The following is a 16,435-nucleotide window of genomic DNA, read 5'->3' on the forward strand; positions in this document are numbered from 1 at the left end:
CGACTGGCACCGAGTGTCACAACAGTGTCACCGACAGTGTCCTGTCACCCGCCACGGCGGAACCCGGGCACCGACTGGCACCGGCCGTGTCACCAACCATGTCCTGTCACCCGCCACAGCGGGACCCGGGCACCGACTGGCACCGACTGTCGCGGACAGTGTTACTGACAGTGTCACCAACCGTGTCCTGTCACCCGCCACAGCGGGACCCGGGCACCAACACTGTCACCGACCCTGTCCTGCCCCCAAAAGTGTCCCTCGCAGTGTCCCCAAAGCCGCCCTGTCCTGTCCCAATAGTGCCCCCATCCCTGCCCTGTTCTGTCCCCAACCCTGTCCTCACCCGTGTCCTGTCCCCGGGGTGCTCACATCAGGGTGCTGTCCTGTCCCGTGTCCCCAGCCCTGCCACTGTCCCTGCTCCTTCTGCTGCTGTCCCCAAGCCTGTCCTGTCCCCATCCGTGTCCCTGTCCCCACCTCCCCCTGGCCTCTCAGGGCACACGGGACGGGGACAGCGGAACCCTCAGCCTTGGACTGGGACAAACTGGGAGCACTGGGGCGAGCCGGGAGGGCCCAGCCTGGGGTGCCCCACCCCCGCTGCCACCCCCCGATTGTCCCTCTGGGTCCCCCCCCCGCAGGTCGCGGCCGCGGAGGAATCAGGGCGACGCCGGGCGACTCCCAGCAATTTTGGGTTGGGAACCGCAGAAATGCAGCGCGGCGCGAGCCAGGGCGGACCGGCCCGGGGACAGCGGCGGGCGGGGGGACCGGGGGGGTCACAGGGCCCGGGGGGACCCTGGCAGCTTTGGGGGGGGGGGGTCCCAGGAAAATTCGCGGTGGTCCCTGGGATGGGGGGCCCGTGGGATACCCCAGATTTGCATGGGGGGATCTTTGGCAGCTTGGAGGGGACGCGGGGCACGGTGGCAGCTTGGGGGGGCCCTCTCGGCAACCGGGGGGGGTCGTTCAGCAGCGGAAGGGGGGTCGGGCCCCGGTGTCGCCCCCGCCTCTGCCGCTGCCGCCGCTCTGATGTGGCTGCGGCACCGCAGCGCAATGGGAGCCACATGGCGGGGGGGACACGGGGGGAGCACGGACCGCTCTGTCCCCCCGCGGCCCCCCGTGTCCCCCCAGGGGCACCGCTGTTCCGCGGGCTCTGTCCGGCCGGCCCAGGGTCCGTCTGTCCCCGCCGGGGTCCGTCCGGGCTCGCTGCCCGTGTCCCCCCCGGCCCCCGCGGTTATTTCCAGGGATAATTCCGGGATAATTAAAGGGTGGGAGGAAACACCGGGGCCGTGGGCGCAGCTCAGCCCTGGGGCCACCCTGCCCTGGCTTCCCCGTGGGTGGGAAGCCCCCAGCCCCATTCCGGGCGCCCCTCTGTCCCTGCAGGTCCCTGGCTCCCATCCGCCCCCATGTCCCCACACGTCCCCTGGCTCCTCCTGCCCCGCGACCCTCCCTGTCCCGCACCTCTGTGATGCTGGGGGGGCTCCGAACACCGGGGTGCCCCCGTGGGTGGTGCTGGCGGGGCTCAGCCCCGTTCCGAGCCCTCGGAGCCTCCCAGGCCCCCCCCGTCCCGCGGGGCCCGTGGGCGGCCGTGGCCGGCGCACCCAGCGCGGGGGCTGCGCTATTTCGGGGCCTCCGACCGCAAGGGAAACATCCGGGGGCCGGAGAGGGCGGGCGGGGCCGGGCCGGGCCGGGCCGGGGGGGACACGGGGGGACCCCGCGCCAGGTGAGGGCTGGGGGGCGCGGGGTCACCCGGGGCCGGTTCCGCTTCCTCCCCCCGAGCCCGAGGGGCTGCGGTGCTCCCGCCGTCACCAGGGGATAGCACTGCCGGGACCCCCGCGCTGGGCTGGGGGCGTTCCTGGCCCTGGGGACCGCGGTGGGGACAGGGACACCTCCAGCCCTGCAGCCTCTGTCGTGCTGAGACCCCCGGACTCATCTCAGGGGGCTGAGACCCCCCAAACTCGTGTCATGGTGGGGCTGAGATCCCCCAGATTTGGGGCAGAGGAGCTGAGCCCCCTCAAATTCGTGTCAGCTCCTAAGCAGGCTGATGGATGGGGTGAATGAGGCAGAGAGGGACGGAGATAAGAGAAGGAGGGATGCAGAGGAGGACGGAGGGAGGACGGACGGACGGACGGTGGCTGGCCGGCTGCCCGCTCCGTGTCCCCCCCGCTCCGTGTCCCCCCCGCGCTGGCGAGGTCCCGGCGTCCGGCCGGGTATAAATACCGGGTAATTGCGGGGGCCCGGCGCGGCCGCGGGGCCGTGGGCGGCCGAGCCCGGCGCCGCCCTGTAATCAACCCCCGCCGCCGCCCGCCCGCGCGCTTTGAAGGGTCCCGGGGCACACGGGGGGGTCCCCACCGCCCCCGAGCCGGGGAGAGACCCCCGCCCCAACCGACACCCCCGGCCCAGCCCGGCCGCTCGGGCAGCGCCAGAACCCCCCGTGAGCCGGAGCTGGTGGGAGTGAAACCCCCCAAAAACCCACGGGTGCCCCCCCCAGCCATCGCCGGGCTGCCTGAGGAGGAGGAGGAGGAGGAGGAGGAGGAGGAGGAGGAGGAGGAGGAGGAGGAGGAGGAGGAGGAGGAGGAGGAGGAGGAGGAGGAGGAGGAGGAGGAGGAGGGCTGGAGTGGCCGTCCCAGTTTGCTCCCAGTTTGCGGGCAGTGGAAGCCCCAGCGAGGGGGGGCCGGCGGTTGTGGCCCTCGGCGGCGCCGGCGGCTGCGGAGCGGAAAGCCCTGACTCAGGGCTGGGAAAGGGCCCCGCTGGCTCCGGCCGGGGGAAACGCCGACGGGGAAGACGAGGAGAAAACGGGAACCATGGGGGAATAATACAAATTTTAAAAATGGCGGGGAGGGGGGGGGTAAAAGAGCAGTTGGAACAATTCCTTCATGTGGGGAAACTGAGGCACAGGGGAGTCCCCAGCCCTACCGCCAGAGCCACGTGTGTCCCTGTCCCCCTGCACATGTCCCCTGTCCCTGACCCCAGCTCTGTTCCTACAGAACCCAGCTCTGACGCCCATCCCTGGTCCCTCCAGCCCCATCGCCGCTCCATTCTCAACTCCTGTCCCCATCCTCACACCTCTGACCCCATTCTTGAAGCTCCAGCCCACGTCCCTCTCATCCCCATCGGTTGTCCCCTCCTGTCCCCATCCCCATCCCTGCTCCATCCTGGCACCTTCTGGGGTCACGAGCCTCTGGGTGCCCCAGCTGTCCCGTCCTGCTTTGTCCCTTTGTCCCCCTTCCCCTCCGCATCCATCTATTCCCTCTTTCCTTCTCCCCTCTCCAGCCCTTTCCCTTTTCATCCTCTTCCCCTTCCCAGCCCCTTCCTCCTTCTTTTCCTGCTGTCCATCCCTTTCCCCCTCTTTCTCCTTTCCCTCCTCTTATTTCCTCTCTCTTCTTTCCTTTTCCCTCCTTTCCCTCTCCCCACTCTTCTCTTTCCTTTTCCCCACACTGGTCCCTGTCCCTTCTCTCCCCTCCTTCCTCCAGCTCTCAGCCTCCTCATCTTCCTCCCTTCATAACTTTTTCTTCTATTTCCTTCTTTAATTTTCTTTCCTCTTTCCTCCCTTTTCATTTCCTTTTCAACTTTTCCTTTCCCCTTTCCTCCCTTTTCCTTTCTTCATCTCTTTTCTTTCTCTCCTTTTCTCTCTACCTTATTTCCCTCTTCCAATTCCTTGTTCTTTTCCCGCTTTCCCTTCTTCCCCCCCCTTTCTCTTCTCTCCCCCCTTTCTCTTTCTTTTCCCCTCTCTCATCTTTTCCTTCCTCCTTTCCTTTTCCTCTTCCCCTTCCCCTGCCCCCCTCGCCGCGCTCCCCCGGCCCCCCCGGCTGGGGCTGGGGGCGGTTCGGGGCCGGGCTCCGCTGCCGGCCCCGGTGCCGGCCCGGCCCAGCCCCGCCGCAGCGGCACAGCGGGGCGGGCGGCGGCCGCGGTGCTCCGTCCCTCCCTGTCCCTCCCTCTCCGCCCGTCCCTCCCTCCGCAGCGAGCCCCGGCATCCCGGGACACCGGCATCCCGGGACAGCGGCACAGCGCGACAGCGCGACAGCGGCAGCCCCGCGGGCAGGACCCACCCCCGGCATCCCGGTAAGGACCCCCGGGCCCCCTCGGGATGGGGGCACTGCCCTGGCACCGGGATCCGGGAGAGAGGAACACGGCGTGGGGGATCCCCCTTTGGGATGGGGATCCCTGCTCTGGGACAGGGACCCTTTGGGATGGGGGATCCCCCTCGAGGGACAGGGGCACTTTGGGACGGGGGATCCCCCTCTGGGTTGGAGGATCCCTGCTTTGGGACAGGGACCCCGGGATTTGGGACCCACAGAGTGGCAGAGTCGCTCCAGGATGGGGGAGCCCCCTGGGATATGGGACCCCCCCAAGGACAGGGACCTGTGTGGGCCCTGAGCATCCCCCTGCGATCCCTGTGCTGGGGGACACGTGTGTGCCCCGCCCCAGCAGGGACTGCCCTGCCATCCCCAGAGGGGAAACAGGGACAGGGGATGGTGCCGAGTGCCACTGTCACCCTGAAGTGTCCCTCTGGCTGGGGACAGCGCCACTGCACAGGAGCCAGGCCCAGGTGTCCTCGGGCTCAGGGCACAGGGGGTGGCACTGACAGGGTGGGGGAAACTGAGGCAAGGGCTGTGGGGACACTTGGGGCTAGGGACCAGGGACTGGGGACCAGGGATGGGGTTTGGGGATTGGGACTGGGGACAAGAACTGGGTTTGGGGACCAAGAAACTGCGGACTTAGGGGACCAGGCACTGGGGGACAAGGGGACAGGGAATGGGGAACTGGAACTGAGCATCAAGAACCGGACACTGGTGGTCATTGACAAGAGACCGGGAATTTGGGACCCAGAATTTGGGACTGGAGAGCCCCAGAGCAGGGGCTGGACCCCTCCCCAGGCCGTGAGGGGACTTGGGAGGGGTCAGGATCCCCGAGCCAGCCACAAAGGGACTGTCACCCTCGTGCGGCGCTCAGCCCGCAGCTCTCGGGGCTCCTTCCCTGCTCCTTAATTTCGCGGCGCAAGCGGAGCTGATTTATGGGAGTTTGACACTATTTTAAGCGTGCGCCTCCGTTTGCCGCTCGCCCTGGTTTTAATTACCTCGGCTCTCGCGGCAGGGCAGCGTTCCCGGGGCACAGGCCTGGCCCTTGTTATCCTTGGAAAACCGGGAGCGCGCTTGCGGCCACGGCCGGGGCCGGCGTAAAAATAGGCGCAAAAACCACGGGAAAAAAAAGGAAAAAAAACCAGAAAGGGGGGCGAGGGGGGAACACCCTAAAAAACTCCCAAACAAACAAAAAAGCCAAAGTGGAAATGCACCAAAGTGGGTGAAGAGATTAATTTAAAATAAAATAATTAAAATAAAGGGAATGGTGGGGATGATGGAGGTGAGGGCCAGCTCACGACACCCCGGGCCAGCCCGCGCAGCTGAAAGCCATGACGGGTATAAAAGCAGAGGAAGTCACCCGGGGAGGGGGAGGCCACAGCATAATTCGATTAAAAGGCCATAAAGGCAGAAGGAGCCGAGATTGGGGGTGGGGGGAGGCCCTGCCACCAGCACAACCCCACAGCAGCCCCCGGAGAAGCCCCTTTGGGGGGGATGCTGGGCTGGGGGGTGATGGGGTGGCCCCAACTCTGTGGGGGGAAACTGAGGCACAGGGGATTGGGAGCGTTGGGGGTGGTGGGAACCGTGGGACTGGGGATGCTGCTGGGTGTCCCAGCAGGGCTGACACCCCAGTACAGCTGCCCCCAGTGCTGACCCCCAGGACGGGTACCCCGTGGCACACGGTGCCCCTCGGAACCCTCAAGCCCCGTTCCCCTTTTCCACAGGCTGCCAAGTGCCATGGCCGCGAGCCCCCGCTGACATCGCCCCCCACGCCTCGGGGTCGCCGCTGTCGCCGCCGCAGCCATGGGTGACTCCTACGCCGCCGCCTTCCCCAGCGCCCCGGGGCTGCTGTCGCCGTCCGCCAGCCCCCAGGCGTCCCCCGGCCCCTACGGCCCCGACTACGGCCCCTTCGGGCACCCCTTCCCCGCGCCCTCGGGCGCCCAGGAGGTGCTGGGGGCGCCGGTGGTGGTGGCGGCCAAGGGCCATCCCCCGAGCGAGTGCCTGCCCGGCGTGTACCCCTCGCTGGAGATGCCGCACCCCTACGGCTCCTGGTACAAGGGCGGCATCGGCGGGGGGCTGCCGGGGGGCTCCGGGCCCGCCGCGCCGTCCTGGTGGGATGTGCACCCCAACGGGGGCTGGCTGGGCGGGCCGGCGGGCGCCGAGGGGCTGCAGGGCTCGCTGCAGGGCCAGCCCGCCCTCAGCCCCCCTCTGCCCACCTACGGCTCCGATTTCGGCGCTCTGAACCCCCCTCCTTACAGCAACGCCCCCGCGGCGCCCCCCGCCCCCAAACCCGCGCCCGGCGAGACCCCGAAGGGTCCCCGCGGCGGCTCCTTGGGGGGACGCCCGGCGTGCGATTGTCCCAACTGCCAGGAGCTGGAGCGGCTCGGGGGCCCGGCGGGGTCGCGGCGGAAGCCGGTGCACAGCTGCCACATCCCGGGCTGCGGCAAGGTGTACGGCAAAGCCTCGCACCTGAAGGCGCACCTGCGCTGGCACACGGGCGAGCGGCCCTTCGTGTGCAACTGGCTCTTCTGCGGGAAGCGCTTCACCCGCTCCGACGAGCTGGAGCGCCACGTCCGGACCCACACGCGCGAGAAGAAGTTCACCTGCCTGCTGTGCAGCAAGCGCTTCACCCGCAGCGACCACCTCAGCAAGCACCAGAAGACCCACGCCGACCCCGGCCCCCCCAAGCCGCCCCCCGGCGCCGAGCAGCCCCCCGCGTCCCCCCGGCCCGCCTCGCCCGCCAAGGACGGCGGCAGCCCCGAGGCCGGCAGTTTGTTGGAGATTTGAGCCTTTCCGCTTTCATCTTCGTCTTCCTCCTCCTCGCCGCTGGGGATATTTATTACGGGGTGCTGCTCCCCCCGAGCCCCCTCCCCCTCAGTTCCCCAGCTCCTAGTTAGCCATTCTAATTTATGTCTTAAATTATGGGGGGGCTCTCCGAGCGCTCTGGGGCTCACGGGGGGGTGTCAAGGTGAGACCCCCCCCCCTTTTCTCTTTTCCCTTCCACCTCCCCCAGCCCTTCTTGCCCCCCAGCCCTCGCCTCACGCCCCGCACTCAGGGACAGGGTTTGCCCCCCTCCCCTCCCCCGGCCTGGTTCATCAGTGCTCATGTAACGTGTCCCCCCCACTTTTTTTAGCTGCCTGCCCCTCCTGCCCCCTGGAAAAAAAGCAATAAAAGATTGAGAGTGGAGCCGGGCCCCTTCTGCGGCTGGGGCTGGGCGGCTTCATCACAGGGATGTGCTCAGCTTCCCCCTCCCGGCAGGGCTCCAGGGGAAACTGAGGCACGGGGGGGGCACACGGGCCTGCTCAGGGTCACTGTGCCCCCCCTCTCTGGGGGCGGCAGGAGCTCGGCGGGGTTGGGGACAAGCTGGGCTGTCCCCTTGTCCTCAGCCCCTGGGGTGCTGTATCTTGTGCCTCTTCCTTTCCCCAGGACCCTGTCCCCTGTGCTCCCCACAGTCTCCTTGTCCCCAAGACCCTGTCCCCATGTCTCCTTGTCCCCATGTCCCTCCTCATGTCCCCAACCTCAGGGACAGCCAGCAGGGCCTGGCAGGATTGTCCCCTGCCCGCCTCACCCTGCCCACGCGTGTCCCCAGCAGCCGCGTCCCCACTCCCAGGGACATCGTGTGCACGGGAACACGCGTGTGCACAGCCCCGTGCCTCAGTTTCCCACCGGCCACATCCCAGGGCCCACGTGGCAGCAGCGGGCACGCGGCGGGGCCACGTGTCCCCGAGGACACCCCAATTTTGGGCGCTGTGGGCTGGCGGGGACCCCGCTGCGCTCCCCCTCCCCCTGCCCTGGGCTCCCGCCAGCCCTTTGATGCGCTCAGCCCTGGTTTGGGGCTTTTCCTGAAAAAAAAACCCAAAAAGCCACGGAAAAAGGCAACAGGAGGCGGAAACGAGCTCCAGTGCCAGCACGGAGCGGGGGGGGGGGGGGGGGCAGCTGCTGGCACCAGGGCCCCGCGGGGGGACAGGGACAGGGACAGGGGTGGCAGCAGGTCCCGTGCCAGCCCCGGGTGAGTCACGGTGGCCACGGGCTGGCCAGGACCCAGCTGTCCCCAGGGAAAGGGGGACACGGGGTGGGGAAACTGAGGCACGGAGGCGGCAATGGAGCGGCCGGAGCTCAGCGCCACCACGCAGAGCTGTTCCAGGGCGGCTCCCGGGGGGATTCAGAGTGGCAGTGCCACCTCTCCATGCAGCCCCCCAAGCCAGCCACATCCTCCCCGACCCAAATTCGCCGATTTCGGGGTTTCCCCCCAGAACTGCAGCCCTGCTCGCCGTGGGTGGGCCAGTGCCAAGCAGGGCAGGGAGCCACGTCCCGGAGCCAAACCCCGGCCCGGCGGCCACCGAGGGCTCGACCGCCCGGAGCCTCCCAAACCACAGAGCCCAACCCCATCCAGACACCCCCAACCCCACCGGGGACCCCCCATCCGCCGCCACCGCCTTTTTTCCTGTCTCGCTGCCCCATCAGCCGCGTTTGGGGGGGTCCGAGGGACGCCACGAGGCCACGCCAGCCCTGCGGTGGCTCTGATGTCGGCGCCATCCCAAATCGTCGTCTCCTATCGAACCCCGCTCGCTCCGTAACGGGCGAGGAATGTGGGGCCCCCCGCCGCAGCTCCCCCCGCCGCCTTTATTTAATATCCTGAGAAAATTAAAATAACTCTTGCGGCCGCTAAGGAAAACACGGGGATAAACACGAGAAAAGCGGGAGCCCCGGGAGAGGGGCTGGGAGCGAGCCAGGGGGGGCACGCGGCGGGAGCGGCACCCAGAGGACACGGCGAGAACGGACACGGGCGCCCGCGAGAGGGGACACCGGGGGAGGTGGCACCGGGGACACGGCAGCGCAGGACACCGGGATGCCGCGGGAGCCCAAGAGGGGTCCGGGACCGGGGTGCCCGCGGGACACGGGGGTGCCCGGAGGACACGGCGGTGTCCCGGGGGTCCCGGTCACCGGTCCCGTCCCCGGTCCCGGTCGCAGCGCAGCCCCGCTCGGCCACACGCGACCCGTCGGCAGCACACGCCCTCTCGCCCCGCCCCTCAAGGGAGGCTCCGCCTTTCTTAAAGGGGCAACGACAGTAATAAGTGATCCCATTTTAATCAATCCTCGTTACACCCGGAGAGCCACTAAGTCACGTGTGGAGCGCGGCTGTGCAGGGGAGGCTGATATTCTCTCTCCTTCGCCGAGGAAAATCGGGGAGCGTGGCGTTGACCCTCAGCGAGGACTCCGCGTATTTCCCACGCGAGCGGCGGCCCTTTTAATTCCCCTCTCACACGCGCCCGGAGCCGCGAGGGCGGTGCGCGGCGGCGATTGGCGCGAAGCGGGAGCTGGAAGGGGTGAGAGGAGCCAAGATGGCGCCGCCGGGGGCTGAGGGCGGGGAGCGGGTGAGGGGGATCCGGGGAGAACCCGGGGGGCACTGGGGATTGTGAGCGGGTGAGGGGCGGAGGGAGGGTCTCCGGCCTGGAGCCGGCGCACCCTGACGGCAGCGGCGGTTTCAGCTCTCGCCCCCCGGCCCGGTCTCGCCCCCAGGCTCGGTGCCGCCATGTGCTCCCTGGGGCTGTTCCCGCCGCCGCCTCCCCCTGGGGATGTCACCCTGTACGAGCTCAACAACGTCCTGGTCTGCGGCCGCCTCAGCGAGCAGCTCCCGCTGGCCTTCCAGAGGCAGGTGAGACCCCCGGGCCAGGTGAGCCCTCTTCGCTCCAGAGCCGTGCCAGCCCCCTCCAGCCTTGGGACTGCCACATTCGTCCCTCTCAGCTGTGGCTGCAGCTCTGTCCCCTCTGCTGGGGTCTCTCCGGGCACCCTCAGGCTGCTCCTTCGCTCCTTGTGCCCCTGCTTTCCTCCCATCGCCGTTTGCCCGCTGCCCTGGGGGCGTCCCTTTGTTCCCTGGGGCTCGGGGGGTCTCAGGGGTCTCTGTGTGCTGCAGGTTCCCGACCTGCCCGTGCTGACCCTGCCCAAGGAGCCCCTCAAGGCCCACGGCCGCCTGGAGCCCAGCGCCCGCTCGCCCTTCATCCACCACCGCGAGTCCCTCTGGAAGCGCTGCCTCAGCGCCTGGTGAGTGCCCCGCTGGCCCCAGAGAGCCCAGCCTGTCCCCAGGACGGGCAGTGACCCCGCTCTCGCCGCAGGCGCGATGCCGGGCTCTGCGGGCTGCTCCGGGAGCTGGCCAGCGCCGAGGAGGAGGGTGAGTTTGGGCTGCCCGGGGGTCTCTGGTCTCGCTGCAATGCTTTGGCTGGGCCCTGCTGTCCCTGCCCTGTTCCCCTGGTGCTGCAGGGACGCTGAGGGTCCCTTTGCCCTTTGCCAGGGCTGCAGTGGCTGCGGACGGGCTCGAGCCACGCGCTGGCCGTGTGCCGCTGGCTGTCCTCGCTGCACGGATCCCTGTTCCCACACCTGTCCGTGAGTCATTCTGCCTGATCCCTGCTGCTGCGGGAGCCAGGGGCAAGGGGAGCAGCCATTCGGGATGCGGGGTGGTCCCTTCCCCACTAAACCCCCCCCCAAAATGCTCCTCCTGATGGTGCCCAGCTCCAGACACCGCTCCTTCCTCCACTGGTGGAAAATGGACACTGAGAAGGTGTTTGGTGCTCCAAGAGGGGCCCAGATCCAGGGGGGGGAGAGGGAGAAAGGGCTGGGAACTGGGGGTCCCTGCTGCCAGCTCAGTGTTCTCCTGTCCCTGCAGCTGACCAGTGAGGACATGATCGCAGCCTTCTCCCAGGCCGTGGACTGGTGAGTCCTGGTTGTCCCAAAGTCACCGTGCCAGGGTGGGAGTACAAGGACAGGATGGCCCCGTTTGGGTGGGCTCAGCAATTAAAGGCAAACATTGCCCCACTGACTCTGGCTGCCCTGCTTTGTGTGCCCTGGGTGGAGAGATATCAGGGTTAAAGGAGATCAGAGCCTGGAAAATTCCTTCCAGTTCCAACCCCAGCCCCTCAGCAGAGCCCTGTGAATAAGTCCCAGAAACAGGGAGTTTCTCAAAGAAAATGGTCCTGTTGGGCAGCAACAAGGAAGTTTTTATTTCTCTGAGAACTCTGAGCAGGGTCTTTGCCAGCCCAGTGGGTGCTGGGGGGAGTCTCACCCTGCCCTGTGCCCCCTCCAGGGCTGGCTGCACCATCAGGGCCTTCGCCTGGCACCCCCACACCAACAAATTCGCTGTGGCTCTTCTGGACGATTCCATCCGTGTCTACAACTCCAACAGGTGGGACTTTGTCTGGGATTTGGGCAGCCTGGGGTTGGCACTGCCCTGGGGCTGCTGCCCGTGGCCTCCTGGCCCACCTGGCATACCTGGGCTCTCATTCAGCCCCCCTGCTCCTTCCTCGCTCTGCCCCGAGCCTCAAGAGCTTTGCCTTTCCTTTCCCTGCCTGCTCTGTGCCTCTGGGGACATCCCGGGGGTCACCCAGCCCTGGGGGTGGTGACAGAGCTGGGGGGACACGGGCTGAGTGTCCTCTGTCCCCCAGGTCTCCCTGCTCCCCCAGGGAATGCCAGTCCCTGCTCAGGAGAAGACTCTGCCGGCTGCTCCTGCAGCCCCCCCGGGTGTCCCCAGGCTGGGCCCTGGCCGGACTGGGGACACCTCGGCTCAGTCACACCAGGTGTGTGACACCTGGCTCGCTCCGGTGTCACCTGGCAGGGCACAGCCCCTCCTACCCTGCTGTCCCCCCTCACTGCGCTCAGGGCTGGCAGGGGACACTGTGGCTGCACCAGGGCTCTGTGCCCCACAGCTGTGTCACCTGTCCCCTCCCCACAGTGCCACCGTGCCCTCGCTGAAGCACCGCCTGCAGAGGAACGTGGCTGCCATGGCCTGGAAGCCTCTCTGTGCCTCCATCCTGGCCGTGGCCTGCCAGAGCTGCGTGCTCGTGTGGCACCTGGACCCCACCTCCCTCTCCACCAGGTGACAGCTCCCACCTTCCCTTCCTGGCCATTGTCACCCCACTGGGGCTGGCTTTGGGACAGCACCGCCATCCTGCCAGCAAACCCCAAATCCTGCTGGCTTCTCCCTTGTCCTGTGCAGGCCCTCGTCGGGCTGTGCCCAGGTGCTGTCCTGCCCCGGGCACAGCCCTGTCACCAGCCTGGCCTGGGCGCCCAGCGGGGAGCGGCTGCTGTCAGCGTCACCCGTGGACACGGCCATGCTGGTGAGGACCCTCTGGGGACACCCAGGGACACCCGGGCTGGACACACACAGTGCCACCGGGGCCTGAAATGTTCCCTCTGTGTCCCCTAATCCTGCTGTCGCCATCATCCCCCGTGTCCCCTGCAGGTGTGGGACGTGTCCACCGAGACCTGTGTGCAGCTGCAGTGGTTTGGGGGTGGCGGTGTCACCTACTTGGCCTGGTCCCCCGATGGCAGCAAGGTGCTGGCAGCCACCCCCTCGGCCGTGTTCCGGTGAGCTCCTCATGCCCGTCCTCATCCTCGCTGCATAAAATCTGGATCCAAAACATCCCCCCAGCTCCTGCTCCTGCTCCTGCTGTGGGGGCAGAGTGGGGAGTGGCTGGGGGACGGGGTTGGACACTCTGGATTCCCAGAGCAGCAGGATTGGGGCAGATTCCCAGGATTTCTGCTCCCTAAAGCCTCCTGCATCCCCTGCAGGGTGTGGGAGGCCCAGATGTGGACCTGTGAGCGCTGGCCCACCATCAGGGGACGCTGCCAGGTAGGGTGGGATATTCCCCTCCCAGGGAATCACTGAGGCTGGAAAAGCCTTCTGGGACCACCCAGGCCAAGCCCTGGCACTGCCAAGGCCACCACTGACCCCTGTCCCCAAGTGCCACATCCACAGGGCTTTTCAATCCCTCCAGGAACAGGGACTCCACCCCAGCCTTGGGCAGCCAGCCCAAGAAATTGTGGAAATTTTCCGTGATTGTGTGGAAATCTTCCCAATATCCAACCTGAACCTCTCCTGGCACAGCCTGAGGCCATGTCCTCTTGTACCTTGGCTGTCCCCTGCCATCAGGGACTTGTGGAGTGAAAAGTCCCTCCTGAGCCTCCTTTTCTGCAGTCTGAGACACTCCAGACAGGGTGGCAGACACTGTCCCACAGGCAGGTGACAGGGTGACACTGTCCCACAGGCAGGGGTGACAGGGTGGCACTGTCCCAGAGGCAGGTGACAGGGTGGCACTGTCCCCAGACAGGGTGGCACTGTCCCAGAGGCAGGTGACAGGGTGGCACTGTCCCCCAGACAGGGTGGCACTGTCCCAGAGGCAGGTGACAGGGTGGCACTGTCCCCAGACAGGGTGCTGGAGCCCCGACGGCAGCCGGCTGCTCTTCACCGTGCTGGGCGAGTCCGTCATCTACTCCTTGTCCTTCTCCGAGTACCGCGGTGAGTTTGTCCCACCTGGAGCTTCCCAGATGTCCCCACAGCTTTGGGGTGAGGAGCTGGGACACACAGGGAGTGTGTTGGGGTCTCCAAGCACGGAATCTCTGGAATTCAGGTTTTTCCATCCCTCACGTTGCTCCTCAGTCACAGTTGTGGGGTCTTGGAGAGATTTCAGGGAGACTCCGGTGGCTCCAGAGCCAGCGTGGGGGTCCTGGTGTTTGCTGTCCCTTGTCCTCCATCCCTGCCACTCCTGGGACACCAGCACAGCTGCTCTGAGAAAGAAATAAATGCATGATCACCCAGGGAATGCAGTGGGCTGATGGAGTGTGGGTTTGTCCCGTGCAGGGGAGATGCAGGGGCAGGTGGGAGGCTCCAAGACGGCCTCGATCGTGGCAGACCTGTCCGAGACCACCTTCGAGACCCTCTACGGGGAGGAGAGGTGGGTTGGCTGGGGGCACAGGGGGGTCCCTGCTCCTCCTGGCAGCCACCCGTGGCTGCTGGGCACACCTGGGAGTCTCTGCCCCCAATTTAGAGACTTGTGCTGTTGCAGGATTGGAGGAGAGGTTCATTCCATGGTGTGGGACCCCACCGGGGAGAGGCTGGCTGTGATCATCAGAGGTCAGTCCTGCCCCGTTCCCTGCTTGGCCTGGGGCTGCTGCTGCCCTGGGAGAAAGGACGGGGGAACAAGGGAGAGCCCTCGTGCTGCTGTCCCCCCACAGGACACCCCGAGTGCGCGGGCAGCCAGCCGGCCGTGGCCGTGTTCCGCACCCGCAACAGCCCCGTCTTCGAGCTCCTGCCCTGGTGAGGGGGCTCGGGGGGTTGGGAGGGGGTTTGGGTGGGTTTGGGTTCATTTGGATGGGTTTGGGTTCATTGCAGGGGGTTTGGGTTTGTTACAGGGGCTTTGGGTGGGTTTGGGTTCATTGGGTTCCCCACCTCACCCCCTTGGCTTTGAGTTGTCCTTTTCCAGAGCATCCCCCCTTGAACCCCAGACACCCCCAGTTCCTGGGATGTGCTGTTTCCCCTCAGACCCCAGACACCCCCAGTCCCTGGGATGTGCTGTTACCCAGCCCATAACCCTGCCTGTTCCCCCACCCCACAGCGGCTTCGTGCGGGGCGAGCGCGGCGCCCAGCCCCAGCTCATCTCCTTCCACCCCTGCTTCCCTCAGGGCGCCCTCCTGACCGTGGTGAGTCCCTCCTGGGGCACTCCCAGTCCCAGGGGACACTGGGGAGGGGGCTGGGACCAGGGTGAGCCATGGGGGGCTCCGGGGAGAGGAGGTTTAACCAGGCCAAGGGTTGGGTGCTGTGTTTTGGGGACAGAAGGGTTGGACCTTTCCTGGTCCCTGGGAAGGGACCCGGAGGGGACTGGGGGACAGTGCTGGACGTGAGCCAGGTGTGCCCAGGTGGGATCCTGGCCAGGCTCAGGGGTGGTGGGGCCAGCAGGAGCAGGGGATTGTTTCTCCCCCTGGCCACACCTCGAGTGCCGTGTCCAGGTCTGGACCCCCCAATTTAGGAAGGATTTTGGGATCTGGGTCATGTCCTGAGAAGGGAATGGAGCTGGGGACGGGCCTGGAGCTCCGGGGGGCTGAGGGAGCTGGGGAAGGGGCTCAGCCTGGAGAGAAGGAGGCTCAGGGGGAACCTCATCAGTTCCTGTAACTCCCTGGCAGTCAGGTCACGGGCTGGGCTCCATCCCAAGGGGTTTCCCCATTTCTGTGCTGTCCGGACACTGACCCCTGCCCACCCTGTCCCCTGCAGTGTTGGTCCTCGGGGAGGATCTCCCACATCCCCTTCTTCTTCGTCAGCGCCCTGGAGCCCCGCGGCAGCCCCGCGCCCGTGCTGGGCAGCGTCCGCGAGCAGCCGCTCTTCTCCGAGCTCTGAGAGCCTCCCAGGGGCTCCTGGGGCACCTCGGGGCCTCATGGGGCACCCCAGGGCTTCCTCGGGCACCCCAGAACCTCCTCGGGCACCCCAGAACCTCCCTGGGCACCCCAGGGCTTCCTTGGGCACCCCAGGGCCTCCTCTCCCTTCTGCTCAGCCTCCTCTCCCTGCAGGAGCCCCTCAGACCTGCTCAGGGTCTGGCAGTGTTGATCCTGCCCCAATTAAAGGTGGATTTTCTCTCCCTCTTGTCTTCTTTCCTCACACCGATGGGACTGGAGGATTTTTGGGGGTGAATTTGGGAAGTCTTGTGGGTCTGGAGGGGTTCTGGGGGCTCCAGAGTTGATTTTGGGGTCAGGAAGAGCTTGGAGTGGACTCTCAGAAGCTGTTGGTGTGATCCCACTGCAGCCCATGGGCCACGGCTGCTCTTTTGGGATCAAAGAGCCCCATTTTGGGGACAGGTGATGGCTGAAGGGCTTTGGGGCGGGTTTTGGCCACGCACACAATCCCCAGCTTTGACTCGAGGGTGAACAAGAGTGAACCAAACCCCAAAGTGAACCAAACCCTCTGGGGGTCCCCAAATCCCAGCTCTGGGGTCCCAGGGTGCTGCCCGAGGGGAGCCCCCCCGGCCCCACAGGGTGGGGGCAGCAGCTGGGCCCCCCCCAGAGCGGATTAACGCTGTGCTGGGGGTGGCACAGTGAAATCCTGGGATTTCACTGTTTTAATCAATCCCAGGATTACAGACCCTTAATCCTGGGATTACACTGCCCTGGCAGGGAGGACTGGGGGAGCACAGGGTCCCTGCTCCCCCCACCCCAAAAGCCCCAGGACCCCCCAAATCCTCCCCAGAGCAAGGGGGAGACCCCTCCCTTTCCCCCCAGAGCATCCAGCCCCTTCCTGAGGCTGAGTAGGATCCAGGAGGATCCAGGGTGATCCGGGCTGACCCGGGCTCCGAACCCACCGCAGCTGCTGGGGCCAGCCGGGGGCTGTTTCAGCGCCCGGGCCCGCCCGGTTGGCTCCCGGTGCCGCCGCTGAGCGGCTCCTCCTCCTCGCGGTGTTGCCGGTGCGCGGCGCAGGGCAGGGCCCGCAGGTACCGCAGGTGCAGCCGCGTCTCCTCCCGGCTCCGCCGCACGAACCGGCGCACGCAGAGCAGCACCAAGCCCAGCCACCCCCCCAGGGCCACCAGCGCCACCACGTCCGGGGCCCGCGCTGT

The 16,435-nt window shown here is 66.8% G+C and overlaps 2 protein-coding genes across 2 annotated transcripts; both read left to right on the forward strand.

Moving 5' to 3' along the window:
* The first annotated feature begins 5,870 nt into the window (after positions 1-5,870).
* On the forward strand, positions 5,871-6,854 carry SP7 (Sp7 transcription factor). The gene has a single exon (XM_058822209.1). The coding sequence runs from the start codon at positions 5,871-5,873 to the stop codon at positions 6,852-6,854; it is 984 nt and encodes a 327-aa protein (XP_058678192.1).
* Positions 6,855-9,526: 2,672 nt separating this feature from the next.
* Positions 9,527-15,442, forward strand: AAAS (aladin WD repeat nucleoporin). Its single transcript, XM_058822122.1, has 16 exons — positions 9,527-9,723; positions 9,982-10,109; positions 10,181-10,236; positions 10,357-10,448; positions 10,729-10,775; positions 11,146-11,244; positions 11,791-11,934; positions 12,055-12,175; positions 12,301-12,425; positions 12,630-12,690; positions 13,266-13,356; positions 13,699-13,792; positions 13,904-13,971; positions 14,073-14,154; positions 14,453-14,537; positions 15,106-15,442. The coding sequence occupies exons 1-16, from the start codon at positions 9,601-9,603 to the stop codon at positions 15,226-15,228; spliced, it is 1,539 nt and encodes a 512-aa protein (XP_058678105.1). The 5' UTR covers positions 9,527-9,600; the 3' UTR covers positions 15,229-15,442.
* The last annotated feature ends 993 nt before the right edge of the window (positions 15,443-16,435 follow it).

This window comes from Ammospiza caudacuta, chromosome 31, assembly GCF_027887145.1.
Source record: "Ammospiza caudacuta isolate bAmmCau1 chromosome 31, bAmmCau1.pri, whole genome shotgun sequence".
Classification (NCBI taxonomy): domain Eukaryota; kingdom Metazoa; phylum Chordata; class Aves; order Passeriformes; family Passerellidae; genus Ammospiza; species Ammospiza caudacuta.